At 44.9% G+C, this 12,813-nt stretch overlaps 1 protein-coding gene across 1 annotated transcript in view; it reads right to left on the bottom strand.

Annotated features, from left to right (window-relative positions):
- The window catches only part of DNAJC1 (DnaJ heat shock protein family (Hsp40) member C1), a 92,960-nt gene that overhangs the window by 25,289 nt on the left and 54,858 nt on the right, over positions 1-12,813 (bottom strand). Inside the window, exons 7-8 of the mRNA XM_073581821.1 lie at positions 11,767-11,857; positions 7,431-7,603 (exon numbers count right to left, since the gene is read on the bottom strand). Coding sequence (XP_073437922.1) covers positions 7,431-7,603; positions 11,767-11,857 — 264 coding nt within the window. The remainder of the gene's footprint in view (positions 1-7,430; positions 7,604-11,766; positions 11,858-12,813) is intronic.

Genomic DNA, 12,813 nt, shown 5'->3' with positions numbered 1-12,813 from the left:
AATAAAAAATAATTTTTTCCTTTGTGCATTATTGAAGAGCCGAGAGCGCCATTTTGATGAGATTAGCACAAAAACGGCAGAAAATACAAGACAAAAACTATAGTTTAAAAAAAAAAGCAAACCTTGAATTGAGCCCGATGGCTACAAGATTTCCTAAAAGCCAGGTGAATGGGGTGCTTTCAAGTCCACAACAGAACACATTGGTCCGAACCCGCTGCGTCTGTGAGATGGATACGCTCGTGAGCCATTTCATTCTATAGCTGAACTCATAAAATGATCATGTGAATATAAGGAATTTTACAACCATTCTGTTATGGATTTTCAAAGTAAACACAACAGTCTCATAAGGTCTAAAAAGTCTATTGAATATGTGAAGTTTGTATTGGGAAAACTGGTGACAGATCGGCTTTAAGAATCAGTTGTGCAGGATGAAGATGCCATTGTGCTCCCTGGGTTCTGCGGTCAGTATGCAGTGAGCTCCGAGCTGGGACTCCCTGTAATACACTTTTGACATATGGCTTTAATAACAAAACTACTGTGGATTTTTAATGGCTAGGAAAGTATATACTATTTAACCCAAGTCACTGCAACTGAACCATTTTACTACACACCCAAAAACAACCAAACTTTACAGTATATAAAAAGTACACGAGTGCGGCCGTAGAAATAGAATGAAAGGCTACGGGGTTTTAAATCTTTATAAATATCAAATTAAAATTGCATCAAAATTGGAGATGAAAAAAAAAAAAAGTTACAATTCTGTGCAGATTCATTCCAGAACATATGTTAAAGCCGTGGGAGCTGCTGTCTTATTTTCATAGCTATGCAGAGGATTTGGACCTCTGTATTAGTAAAAAATAAAAATCTGCTTTCTGCAGTCGCCAGCAGAGGGCGCTCACCTCGCCATATACGGCCTTATTGAGCTTAAAGGGAACGTGTTAACAGAAAATGACCTATTTTCCATCAGATAATTTCACATAAGAATTTTGTATGTAATAGAACACACAAAACTAACAACACCCCCACCAGGCTCGAGCACAGTAACCAACTGTGGGTCCCGCTCTCTTCACTTAACAGCCCCGCTCTCCACCCGCCATCACACTCTCCTTCCGCAACTCCGCTCTCTCCCTCTAATCCATGCTCCTTATAATGATTATTCAAACCCCGTTTTTATTTTAAAAAAATTGATACAAAAAATAATTTGCAATTTCAGCATTGGCAACTAAGCCTAACACTAGACTCAGTTTTTGCTCTGTATAGGAGACTTTTCAGCAGTGTCATTACATCACAGACACAAGTACAATGAAAAGTAACACCTCTATATACAGAAGATAATACAGGATACACAATTCAAAACAGGTGGTCACAGCTCACCTCCTCCTCCTCTACAATGACTGATAACACCTCTATATATACAGTAAACAACACAGGAGCCACTATTCCCAATAGATTATGTCACAGCTCACCACCTCCTCCTCTACAATGACTGATAACACCTCTATACACAGTAAGTAGCACAGGAGCCACTTTTCCCAATCGGTGATGTCACAGCTCACCTCTTCCTCCTGTTCAATGACTGATAACCTCTATATACAGTAGGTAACACAGAATTCACTATTCACAATAGATGTCACAGCTCGCCTCCTCCCCCTCCTGTACAAAGATTGATAACCTCTATATACAGTAGGTAACACAGGAATCACTATTCATGCCCAGAAAATACTTCTACTGATGTCAATTGGCTAGGAGCCATGACGCACCAATCCTCTGCATTGGAACAGGAAAAAGTGCCATCTTATCTTCTGTCACCTAATAGGCTGAGACCTGTGATTGACTGCAGCGGTCAAGTGACCGGGTCAGATGTTAAAGACAAGGAAACTTACAAGAGCTGAATAACACTTTTAACGCTTACCTGCCCTTTCTCACAAAGCCTGTATGAAGCAACGCTGCGCTGACCTCATCCCCCACAACCAATGCACATACCAGCCTTATATGTCCAGGAACTGTCACTGAATCTTGTGCTTTGTAACCTCACTAGAGTTGGTGCAAATCGATTCATAGAGCCCGGTCCATAGGGGATGTCTGTAATCTTGTCTCTGACCTGACAGCATCCCTGACTCCTCTTACCGTAATTAGCTGGCCTGGCGCAATGTGGTTGCGGCACGAAGCACATGTGATGTTCTGCCAGGTCGGCTAATAAAATGTGGTTCTCAGGACTCCCATCCAGCAGACACACGACTGGGTCGGGCCCAGCGAATCGATTTGCTCCCAAATCTACTTGCCACCCATGCTTCTTGATTTTGTGTTACTCTACCAGCACTATAGATTCTGGAACGTCCCTAACTTCCTAGCATGTATTGCTCCTGCCCGTGTTTTACAGGCTTTCTTGGCGTGAACTGAAAAAGCCTGGCTTTCCACTGTTCCTGTAGGTATTGTGACAGAAAGCAGGAGCAAAAAGATAAAGACAAACACCCTATTTGATGGGATTGTCTGAAGAGTTAGAATACTTTATTTCAGGGAATGACAAATCTTTTAAATGCATCTGTAAAGCTGGAGATCGCTGTCTTTAATGTGCGCATTCATCAGGAGAACCTACTGAATGAGGTCCTCCGCGTTGGCGTGTCTGCACATGAGTCGGCATGTCTTACATATAAATATTCATCCTTTGAATGTCTCATGTGGATTTACAAGTACGACTGTTCTACAAACAGCAATACGTAAAAATAAAAATCAATTACATAACGTAAAAGAAAAAAAAAAGTGAACCCTCAACAGAGGACATGCAGGAATTTGGAATAATCAGATAGTGATTGATGGAAGACAGAAGAGGGCTTGTATACGGGAAAGACGGTGCTGGAAGATCAAGGGAACAATTGGTAATATGAGCTTGACAAAAGAGCTAATCTTCAGAAAATAGCGAAAAAGAAGAGTAGGTTAGGGGGTCACTACAATGCTGAAATTAAAGGAAGATGAGTGATATGCAAAAGGCCCCTCGTTTAAAGTTCTTATAGGAATTAAAATAATGACGCCAGACATTGGAAACCACTGCAAGACACCAAACAGATGAAAGCTGACAATAAAACGGGCAATTCTGGGTCGGCGGGGGTTAACTTCATTTAGAAAAGAAATCTGAACGTATTCACACACGCAGAATGAGACACAACCAGTTACGTCTTGTCTCTGAGGGATAATGTCGGATTCAATTCCCTTTATTCAAGATCCAATAATTCAGAAAAAACTTTTTGTAGTAGTAAAAGGATCACCAAACCCAGAATATGCCCAGAAAGATAAACATCCAAGAAATGTCTTCATTAAAGGGGACATGTCACAAGTGATCACTTTTTTTGTATCTTGTTTTATTACTGCTGCTTCCGAATCACTCATTTTCTTTAAATCCGCCATATGGTTCCAGGTAAATGGGCTTTTTTATTTACAGCTGATTTTTATGGCTGTAACGGTAGGGGGCATGGCTTACAGGATCCTCTGGGGGCGTGGCTTACAGGATCCTCTGGGGGTGTGGCTTACAGGATCCTCTGGGGGCGTGGCTTACAGGATCCTCTGGGGGCGTGACTTACAGGATCCTCTGCCTGTGAGAAACATCCCTCCAGATAAAGGCCCATATCTCTGGAACCGTATGACAGATGAACAAAAAACAAAAAATTAAAAATACTCAGGAGCAGTGGGGATAAAATAAAGAGCAAAAAATGACAATTACCATCTTGTGACACTTTTAATCTTTGTCTTTTCTTACATTTAAGACTGAGTAATACATAAAGAATTATTTTTGGACTCTGTAGCTCAACAATGTTCCGCTCTCTTCCTCCTTCTCAATGTTATGTGTGTGGCTGTAAGACAACTGGCTGAAGCAGGAGCCTCCCCCCTTTGTCCTGCCAGCTGATGGACAAAGATTGGTAAGCCCCATTCACTACACTATGGCAACAGGGTTGACCACCTACAGAAGATGGGACTGATCTGCAAGAAAAAAAAAAAAAAAAAAAGTCGGCTCCTCCCTACCCAATCTAGAAGTTACCACCTATCCTATGAACAGGCGCTATCTGTTTGTACCCAGAATACCCCATTAGGTTCTCCCATTCCATTAAAGATGTACTCTGGATTGCCCAAATATTTTTTTTTATTATTTTGTAATGTGAACGATAGAAAATCCATGCTACATGGTAACAGTATGCAATAAGCTCCCCCTACTGGTGGCTGCAGGGAGTCAAGTTATACTAAAATCTAGGTCTATGCAGAGGATTTAAAGGAGACAAAAACCCGAATAAGCATTTAATCAGTGAAGAATTTTGGACTACAAAGAATGATTGAAAAAAAAAAATAGGTGGCGATTCGCTTTCAAGTCAACAAGATGGCTACAAATGTACGAAGCCTCAGGTTTCAGTGTAGAAAATTAAGCAGTCCCGAAAAACATAGCAGAAAAAAATGCAATTGGCATGGTGACCTGTCCTTCCACAAAATGAGATGAGCTCATTGTTAAAGTGATCCATGCAATTAAGGAACCAAGCTCCTTCCTAAGGGAATAATAGAAATGTCTTAGCATAAGCCTTAATACGCCATCAGCGCAGAAGTGTCCCTCAACTCCCCTTCATTACAGAGAAGGCTGTTAGGATTAAAAGTAAAGGGTTATTAAACATGAAGAAAGTTTGCGGTGTCTGAATAAATCAGGGTCTTCCCCTAATTAGTGTGACCAGTCAGATATACCTGGAGAGGTTTTCTCTAATGTACAGGTGAAACCGCCATTGAATAAGTGCATTAATTACAGCTTGCAGAACTGGGTCCTCCAAGTCCTGAGAAGTTGTTGGGATTTTAAGTGTAAGTCTGAAAAGGAGAAAGATAAAAAAGGGAAGGGGGCGAGCGAGAGGCCACGACGGGGCAGACAGAGGGTGAGCGAGAGGCCACGACGGGGCAGACAGAGGGTGAGCGAGAGGCCACGACGGGGCAGACAGAGGGTGAGCGAGAGGCCACGACGGGGCAGACAGAGGGTGAGCGAGAGGCCACGACGGGGCAGACAGAGGGTGAGCGAGAGGCCACGACGGGGCAGACAGAGGGTGAGCGAGAGGCCACGACGGGGCAGACAGAGGGTGAGCGAGAGGCCACGACGGGGCAGACAGAGGGTGAGCGAGAGGCCACGACGGGGCAGACAGAGGGTGAGCGAGAGGCCACGACGGGGCAGACAGAGGGTGAGCGAGAGGCCACGACGGGGCAGACAGAGGGTGAGCGAGAGGCCACGACGGGGCAGACAGAGGGTGAGCGAGAGGCCACGACGGGGCAGACAGAGGGTGAGCGAGAGGCCACGACGGGGCAGACAGAGGGTGAGCGAGAGGCCACGACGGGGCAGACAGAGGGTGAGCGAGAGGCCACGACGGGGCAGACAGAGGGTGAGCGAGAGGCCACGACGGGGCAGACAGAGGGTGAGCGAGAGGCCACGACGGGGCAGACAGAGGGTGAGCGAGAGGCCACGACGGGGCAGACAGAGGCAGAGACAGGTAAATAAATTGAGATAATGGGGCAGAGATAATTATGATAATAATGATGGGCATATTTCATTCTTTCCTCAGCAGACTTAAGGCCCCGTCACACTAAATGATGCACCAGCGATCCCGACAACGATACGACCTTGTCAGGATCGCTGCTGCCTCGCTACATGATCGCTGGTGAGCTGCCAAACAGGCAGCTTCACCAGCGATCAGTACCAGCTAGAATGCTGGTATCCAAGGTAAATAGCAGGTAACTAAGCGTGTGCGTCACTTAGTTACCCGCTGTGTATCTTAGATACCTGCGTGCTAGCGCTAGGACGCAGGTATCTAAGGTACACAGCGGGTAACTAAGTGACGCGCGCTTAGTTACCCGCTATTTACTTTGGATACCAGCTCCCAGCGTCTGCTTACAGCGCTGGGAGCTCGCTGATCGTCGGTCTCCCGCTGCCACACGCAGCGATGCGCGCTGGGCAGCGGGAGACCAACGATCAAAAAATGGCCCAGGACATTGCTACACGATCAGCGATACCCGGGGGGTGCAGAACACAGACTGCACTATTTACACCATGTGAAGTTATACATAAGCATCTGCATTAGTTTACAGCAAATTCTGATGATTGGAGATTCTGGTTATATCTTCAAAATCATGAATGAAAGCTTTCAACCATTTCTGATGTTTATAGATGGTGATCTAGAATAAAAGAGTATAAAAAAAAAACAAAAAACAAAACACAAGATGATGGCAGGGCTATCATTCCACTTCTACATGATGGGAAAAGGGGAAAGGAGATCTCCGAGCTTGCAGCATATAATCGCTCTTCCTGCTACCATTATTCCCTTGTGCTGGTTACAGTGTTAGCAGAAATGCCCGTTTAGTGGAATCACTATTGGAAGGTAAACTCTAGGAACAACATATACATCAATACATCTACAGCCAAGCCTGAGGAGTTGGTGCATGACACAGGAAATTTCAGGAACAAAGGAGAATAATGTGTCTTGCACTGTTCAACAGAACGCTACATCAGCTTGTGTGCACTGGTTCCTTTTATTACTAGAGCAGTACAGAAATACCCAGGGGTGTCCAACTAGCTACTGGAACATCAAGTAAGGTTTTAAAAACTCCCTGCTTCTTATAATCTGCAGTCAGGTGAGGAATACACTTGATCTCTTCCTTAATGATCGGGCAGAGCGATCAAAAATCAGTAAGCGGCTGCACAGCTCTCCTTCCTCTCGGACACAGATTCCTGCAGTAGCAGAAGCTAACCATGAGAGAACTGTGCAGCAACTCATAGCTGCACAGTTCTCCCTCTCAGCAACAATATGCAAGACCAGTCAGTGCAGGAGAGGAAGCTGAACGCATGCTGGCAGGTGGAGCTTGTGATCAATACCATCTGCACTTCTCTCTCTCACCCGTCGGTGCACTGGATAGCGGCAATGACTTGTCTGGTTAACACCATCGCATACATGACATTTGGGTTTGTAGCCAATGCCTTCTGGTTGTTAGTGTAGACAATGTTTGATTTCAGTTGCAGCACAGAATGTATCACTATGCGTCATTCATAGAATCTGACAAGATCACGTGGAAACCACCATGAAGAGGCCTTCAAGATGGAACGTCACACTGGTCCTACTCTGGGGATTTTGGTGTGGGGAGGCAATGTGTGGGAAATTTTATTACAAGACACCACCAGGTCACGTGTTAGTGCTACTGTGAGCAGCCTTCATGGCCTAAATGTGCAATCATCGCTGCAGTGTCTCCAGACTTATCTCCCCATCAAGCAAATCTGGGACGTCATTTTTCAGCAATTGCAAAGAGCTGCCAGCAGTGCATCTTGATGATTTTTTTTTTAAACAACTTTCTGGTTCCAATATAAGATTTACTGCCACTCACTACTATTATACAAAGATAGTAACATTATGCCATTTAGTTTCTTATACCTTCTTTTTCTGTGTTTTATTTCGATTTTCCAACCAGTCGTCCATTTGCTCCTCAATGTCCTCAATGCTGACTCCTTGATCATACGACGGGATGAAAGCACCAAAATTAGAATCAGTAGCTGAATAGACAGGAAATTCAGATTTCGGCTTTTTCACTTTTGGTTTCTTCTCTTCTGCAAACAACGCAAATGAAAGAAATAATTTAGACTACTTATATTTAAAGCGCCGGTTTCACCTCAAAGCATACTCTACAGTTTTAGTCTGGACTCACATCTGCATTGTTGCTTCAGTTTTAAAGTTGAAAATTGCCATAGTCGTATGTCGGACAATACCGACACCTGACAGATCCCAGGGAAGACTGGAGGAGGCTGTTCTTACAATTATAGCACTTTTCTGTTGTACAAAATTTGATAAATCTTCCTGTTAGAACTATTTTTATTCTTCAAAGAGGAGTCTATAATTAGCGACTTCAATTATGTGAATTATCTATTAAAGGGATTGTAATGAGTTTTCAAATTATCCCCGATTTATAAAACGGGGATTAACTTCCCTATTCCTGGAGGTCTGCTGAGACCCCACCAATCCAGAATGGGGCTGTTGTTGATCACGTGAACCTCCGCTCCCATCCATTCATAATGGGAGTGCTGAAGTCCAGCTGAAATTTGCACTTTTCCAGCAGTCCCATAAAGAATAAATGGAGTAAAGGCGCAAACGCATGATTGACCATGGAGCGAAGGCGTGCCGCATGATTGACCATGGAGCGAAGGCGTGCCGCATGATTGACCGTGGAGCGACGGTGTGCCGCATGACTGACCACGGAGCGACGGTGTGCCGCATGACTAACCATGGCGCGACGGTGAGCCGCATGACTAACCATGGAGCGACGGTGTGTCGCATGATTGACCATGGAGCGAAGGTGTGCTGCATGATTGACAGCTGGCCCACACAGGGCCCTCCAGGAAAAAAAATTCCAAACTAGCGACATATGCATACCACCCTGTATATGACATAATGACCTTATTTTGGCATACGCTAGGTAAATGGGGTCTTATGGGTACAGCATGATCAGAACCTATTAATTTATATGCCACATGTACAGGTAATGAGATCCCTGAGGGACCTAATGTTCATGGATCTTGCAGACATCAGAGAAAACAATGATCCAGCAGAGATGACAGTATGTATTAGGCCAAGTTCCCACGATGAGTATTTTGTGAGATTATTTCCACTGTGTATTTAAAAACCACAATGTATTAAATGGAATCTGCCACCCATTGGACGAATTTAAACTATTACGGGGATACAGATAATAGAATGGTTACACCAGTCTTACCTGTACGCCTCATAGCTGCGGTCTAGACATTCAGACAAGCAGTTTTAATGTCCTATGTTAATGATTTTTTTTCCAGGCTCCAGGGTGTAAAACTCCCCCACCATGAGTGCAGTTGCGGCGCTGTATTCCGGCTCATGCGCCGTCCACTCGCACGGTTGTGAGCCTTATCTGTTCTTCTATAAGCAGAGTCTTCATCGATCTTCTGCACAGTCTAGTCACTGCGCAATGACTTGCCGGCGTCTGTGCAGAAGATCGAAGACGACTATGCCCATAGAAGAGCAGATAAGGTTCACAACCGCGCGAGTCGACGGCGCATGAGCCGGAATACAGCGCCACAGCTGCAAGGCACAGGTCAGAGTGATATGTATGAGAGAGGGGGTACAACTGCAATAAAAATGATCGTAATCTGCACATGATTTTATCAATAAAGATTTAACACCGCAAAGAAAAATGAAAAAATGCTGCTGAACAAAACGTGATAAATACACATGTAAAAAAAAGAAAGCACTTCAAAATGCAATGAAAAAAGGACAAAAAATGGAAACACACTAATTTGCAAAGACACGCTAAACACTCATCATGGGAACTTGGAGAGCAACGAATACCTTTAACCTTAATAGATTTTTTTTCCATATTTCAGTGCCCTTACAATTACAAGCAGCACAGTGGGGGGCTGAGGTCCTGAGACCCCTTCTGATCACTGTAGTCCTCATCGTTAAGCATTTACACTGTCAATATGGCCCATTAAGGTCTTTTTGTATTTGTTTTACTTATAATTACTAGCAGACCAGGGGGTCCGGATCATTGTAATCCCCCTTGGGATGTGCACAGATCGGCAGACAGAAGAGTGCGCACACAGAGGGCAGATTCAAAAGAACGCATAGGTTTCCTAGCCATGTTCTCCTGTCTGCTGAGCGGCGCAACTCTTAGGTTAGGTTCACATTTGCGTATGGAGGACCTGCGGCCTTCCTCCATGAATCTCCGCCCACGGCCGCACCTCCTCCGGTCAGCTCTGCCTACGTCTGCATACTTCTGCATGCAGCCTGCTTACCCTATCTTTAACATTGGGTACGCTGGTCGTGCGGATGTATGCGGATGCCTCCGCATGCATCGTTTTGACGATGCGGTGACCCACGTCAAACGCATCATGTTGGAATTTTATGCGGGCGCCGCATCGTCAAAACGATGCATGCGGAGGCATCCGCATACATCCGCACGACCAGCGTATCCAATGTTAAAGATGGGTAACCTGACCGGAGAAGGTGCCGCTGTGGGCGGAGCTTCATGGAAGGCCGCAGATCCTCCATACGCAAATGTGAACCTAACCTAAGAGTTGCGCCGCTCAGCAGACAGGAGAACATGGCTAGGAAACCTATGCGTTCTTTTGAATCTGCCCCCTGTGTGCGCACTCTCCTGTCTGCCGATCTGTGCACATCCCAAGGGGGCTTACAATGATCCGGACCCCCTGGTCTGCTTGTAATTATAAGTAAAACAAATACAAAAAGACCTTAATGGGCCATATTGACAGTGTAAATGCTGCAGTTTTTTTTGTCAGCGCAGTGCACTGACTGTGCCCTTAAAAGTGCAACTACATTTGTCATTTTTTTTTTCAGGCTCTCTATAGAAGCCTATAGAGAAAAACATCACAACAGCATGTTTAGACGCACCGTGGGCATGAGGTTTCATGAAATCACATTTACTTTTTGCTGAAAGTTGTTTTTAATACTTTCTGGCATTTGGCTTAGACAATGTCAGGTGCAGATTACAGACGTTTTTGATGCGTCTCAAGGTGAAGAAAGGCGTTAAAAACAAACATACATTGCCTAAAAAAACAAACAAAAAACACCGCACAGTGGGGATGGGATTTCTATAAATGCCATCCACCGTGCTGGAAATGATGTAAGACGCTGTATCTTTTAAGTGTCAAAAAGTCATTGTGGGCGCAGAGCCTAGAAGATTTGGTTATTTTTTAGTGGGGACTGTAAGGGTACGTGCACATGCTGCGGAATCCGCTGCGGATTAATCCGCACGGATTTTGCAAAAACCGCAGATAATCCGCAGGTCCAAAGACCTGCGGATTATCTGCGGTTTTGCCTGCGGTTTGGTCCTGCGGATTCACTATCTCCACAATGGTGGAGATAGGAACCCGCAGCGGTTTCCGCAGAAAGAATTGACATGCAATTCTTTCTGCGGATTCAAAACCGCAGCAAATCCGCGCGTTTTTTTCCGCAGCGTCGGCACAGCGTTTTTTTTTCCCCATTCAAATGAATGGTACTGTACACCGCAGCTAAAACTGCTGCGTGTCCGCAGCGGCCAAAACCGCTGCGGAAACGCAGCGGAATCCGCAGCGTGTGCACACAGCCTAACAGTTGGCTCCTCCATCGTTTTGCCGTCAGATCTCTCTATGGCAGGTTATTGAGGACAGGCCCTTTATCACTGAGAGCGGTAGGTCTGATAATTAGACTGTCTGCTATTTCCGTTCCCTCATTCAAATGAATGGGACTAAGCTGCAATACCATACACAGCCTGAAGAGGCGCCATTTTTTTTAGAATAATGCAAACTTTTTTTTTTAAATCTTGGGCAATACTATAAAGAAATAATTGGAGTCAGTGTGAGGAGCATTAATCTGGCCATATAGATTAAATAGCAAACAGCCATCTCTCCTGATCCCCTCCATACATGTGCACGCTCTGTTGTTCCTACCGGGAACACACACATTCGGCTGAACCGAGTAAAGTCCATAGTTCACAAACCCGTCATCCAAAACTGCCGATCTTGGCCGACCATTTAATGTATGGGACGGGTGCTTCTCAGCACTCCCTGACACATGATGTCATGGGAAGAGAAGGATCCGGCAGGATGAATTTCAATAGGTGATCCTTTAGTTCGGCGCGGAGATAAGTTGGAGCCAGAGCGGTTCAGCCGGCAGCTCCCTCCCTCGGCCATCGCTCCCATACACATTATGTATAATAATGCTGAGATTATATCACAACCCTACTCACTTATAATGGCTTCCAGCTCCGCTTGGGCGGCGGCCTCCTCTTTTTCCTGCCGTTTCTTCTCGCGGTACTCCACATAAAATTGCTTGGCATCCTGTAGAATTATTTGAATTAAAGCACAAATATCAGAGTCTGGACACTTGGTAAGACGCCTTCCCTCCCTCTCCTAACACCCCAAATATAATCCATTGCTTTTCTGATCAGGAACATTTCTCCCTTCTGAGTGACAAGTGGGAGAATGCACTTTTTTAAACATCTGGCAAGTGAGAAATTGACATCCGCTTCGCTTACAGACACTTACAGCGAGGCCTGTAGCCGGCTCCTGGCTGAACGCTACAACCATCAGTACTGGTGTGCATGTCTGACTATCGCTCCCACTCACTTCTATAGGAGTGACCAAGACGGCAGCTGTTCCATCAGTCCCATTTATGTACTTAGTGGCGATAAATTGTAAAGCTACTTGCACACTGGGAGAATCTGAACGGACCCCAGATTTTGCTCTAAAATTATGGCCAACGTGTGCCTAAAACTGCATATGTTACACACGGATTTTGTTACGAATTTGCTGAAGATTTCAAGTTTGCAATGCAAAAAAAAAAAATGACATATCACCAAGTGTTTTTTCGCAATTGCAAATGATACACTATCCACTGCGTAGAGCACCACTTGATGATCGTTGGGACCCTCCGTGATCGCGGGCTCAGAGCTCGAAACTGGGTGACAATCTCCAGAATGGGTGGCAAAAACGCCCTGCCGGAATGGAGCGGTTGTCGGTTGTGGTCGTTCGTACCTTACATATCCAACGGGGCATTTCAGAGCCCCGTTCTCAGGGTCAGTGGGCTCCAAATCCTAGTTCTCACCTATCTTATGCACACTTCTCTTTCCCAGATTTCCTGCATTGCTTACTAAGCAAAGTAAAGACTAGAACATAAAACATCTCCAAGGGTGCAACTTAAAAAAAAAAATTCAATAAGTCATTAGATAAGTAGTATTAAGATGCAAATGCATGCGGCGTGTAAAATTCCCATTCTACATATGGAAGGCTGGTAC

The sequence above is a fragment of the Dendrobates tinctorius genome, unplaced genomic scaffold (assembly GCF_039654945.1).
Source record: "Dendrobates tinctorius isolate UK_male_01 unplaced genomic scaffold, ASM3965494v1 ptg000070l, whole genome shotgun sequence".
NCBI classification, from domain to species: Eukaryota; Metazoa; Chordata; class Amphibia; order Anura; family Dendrobatidae; genus Dendrobates; species Dendrobates tinctorius.
Note: the sequence above shows the minus strand (reverse complement) of the source record. Positions and strands in the feature narration are given on the sequence as shown.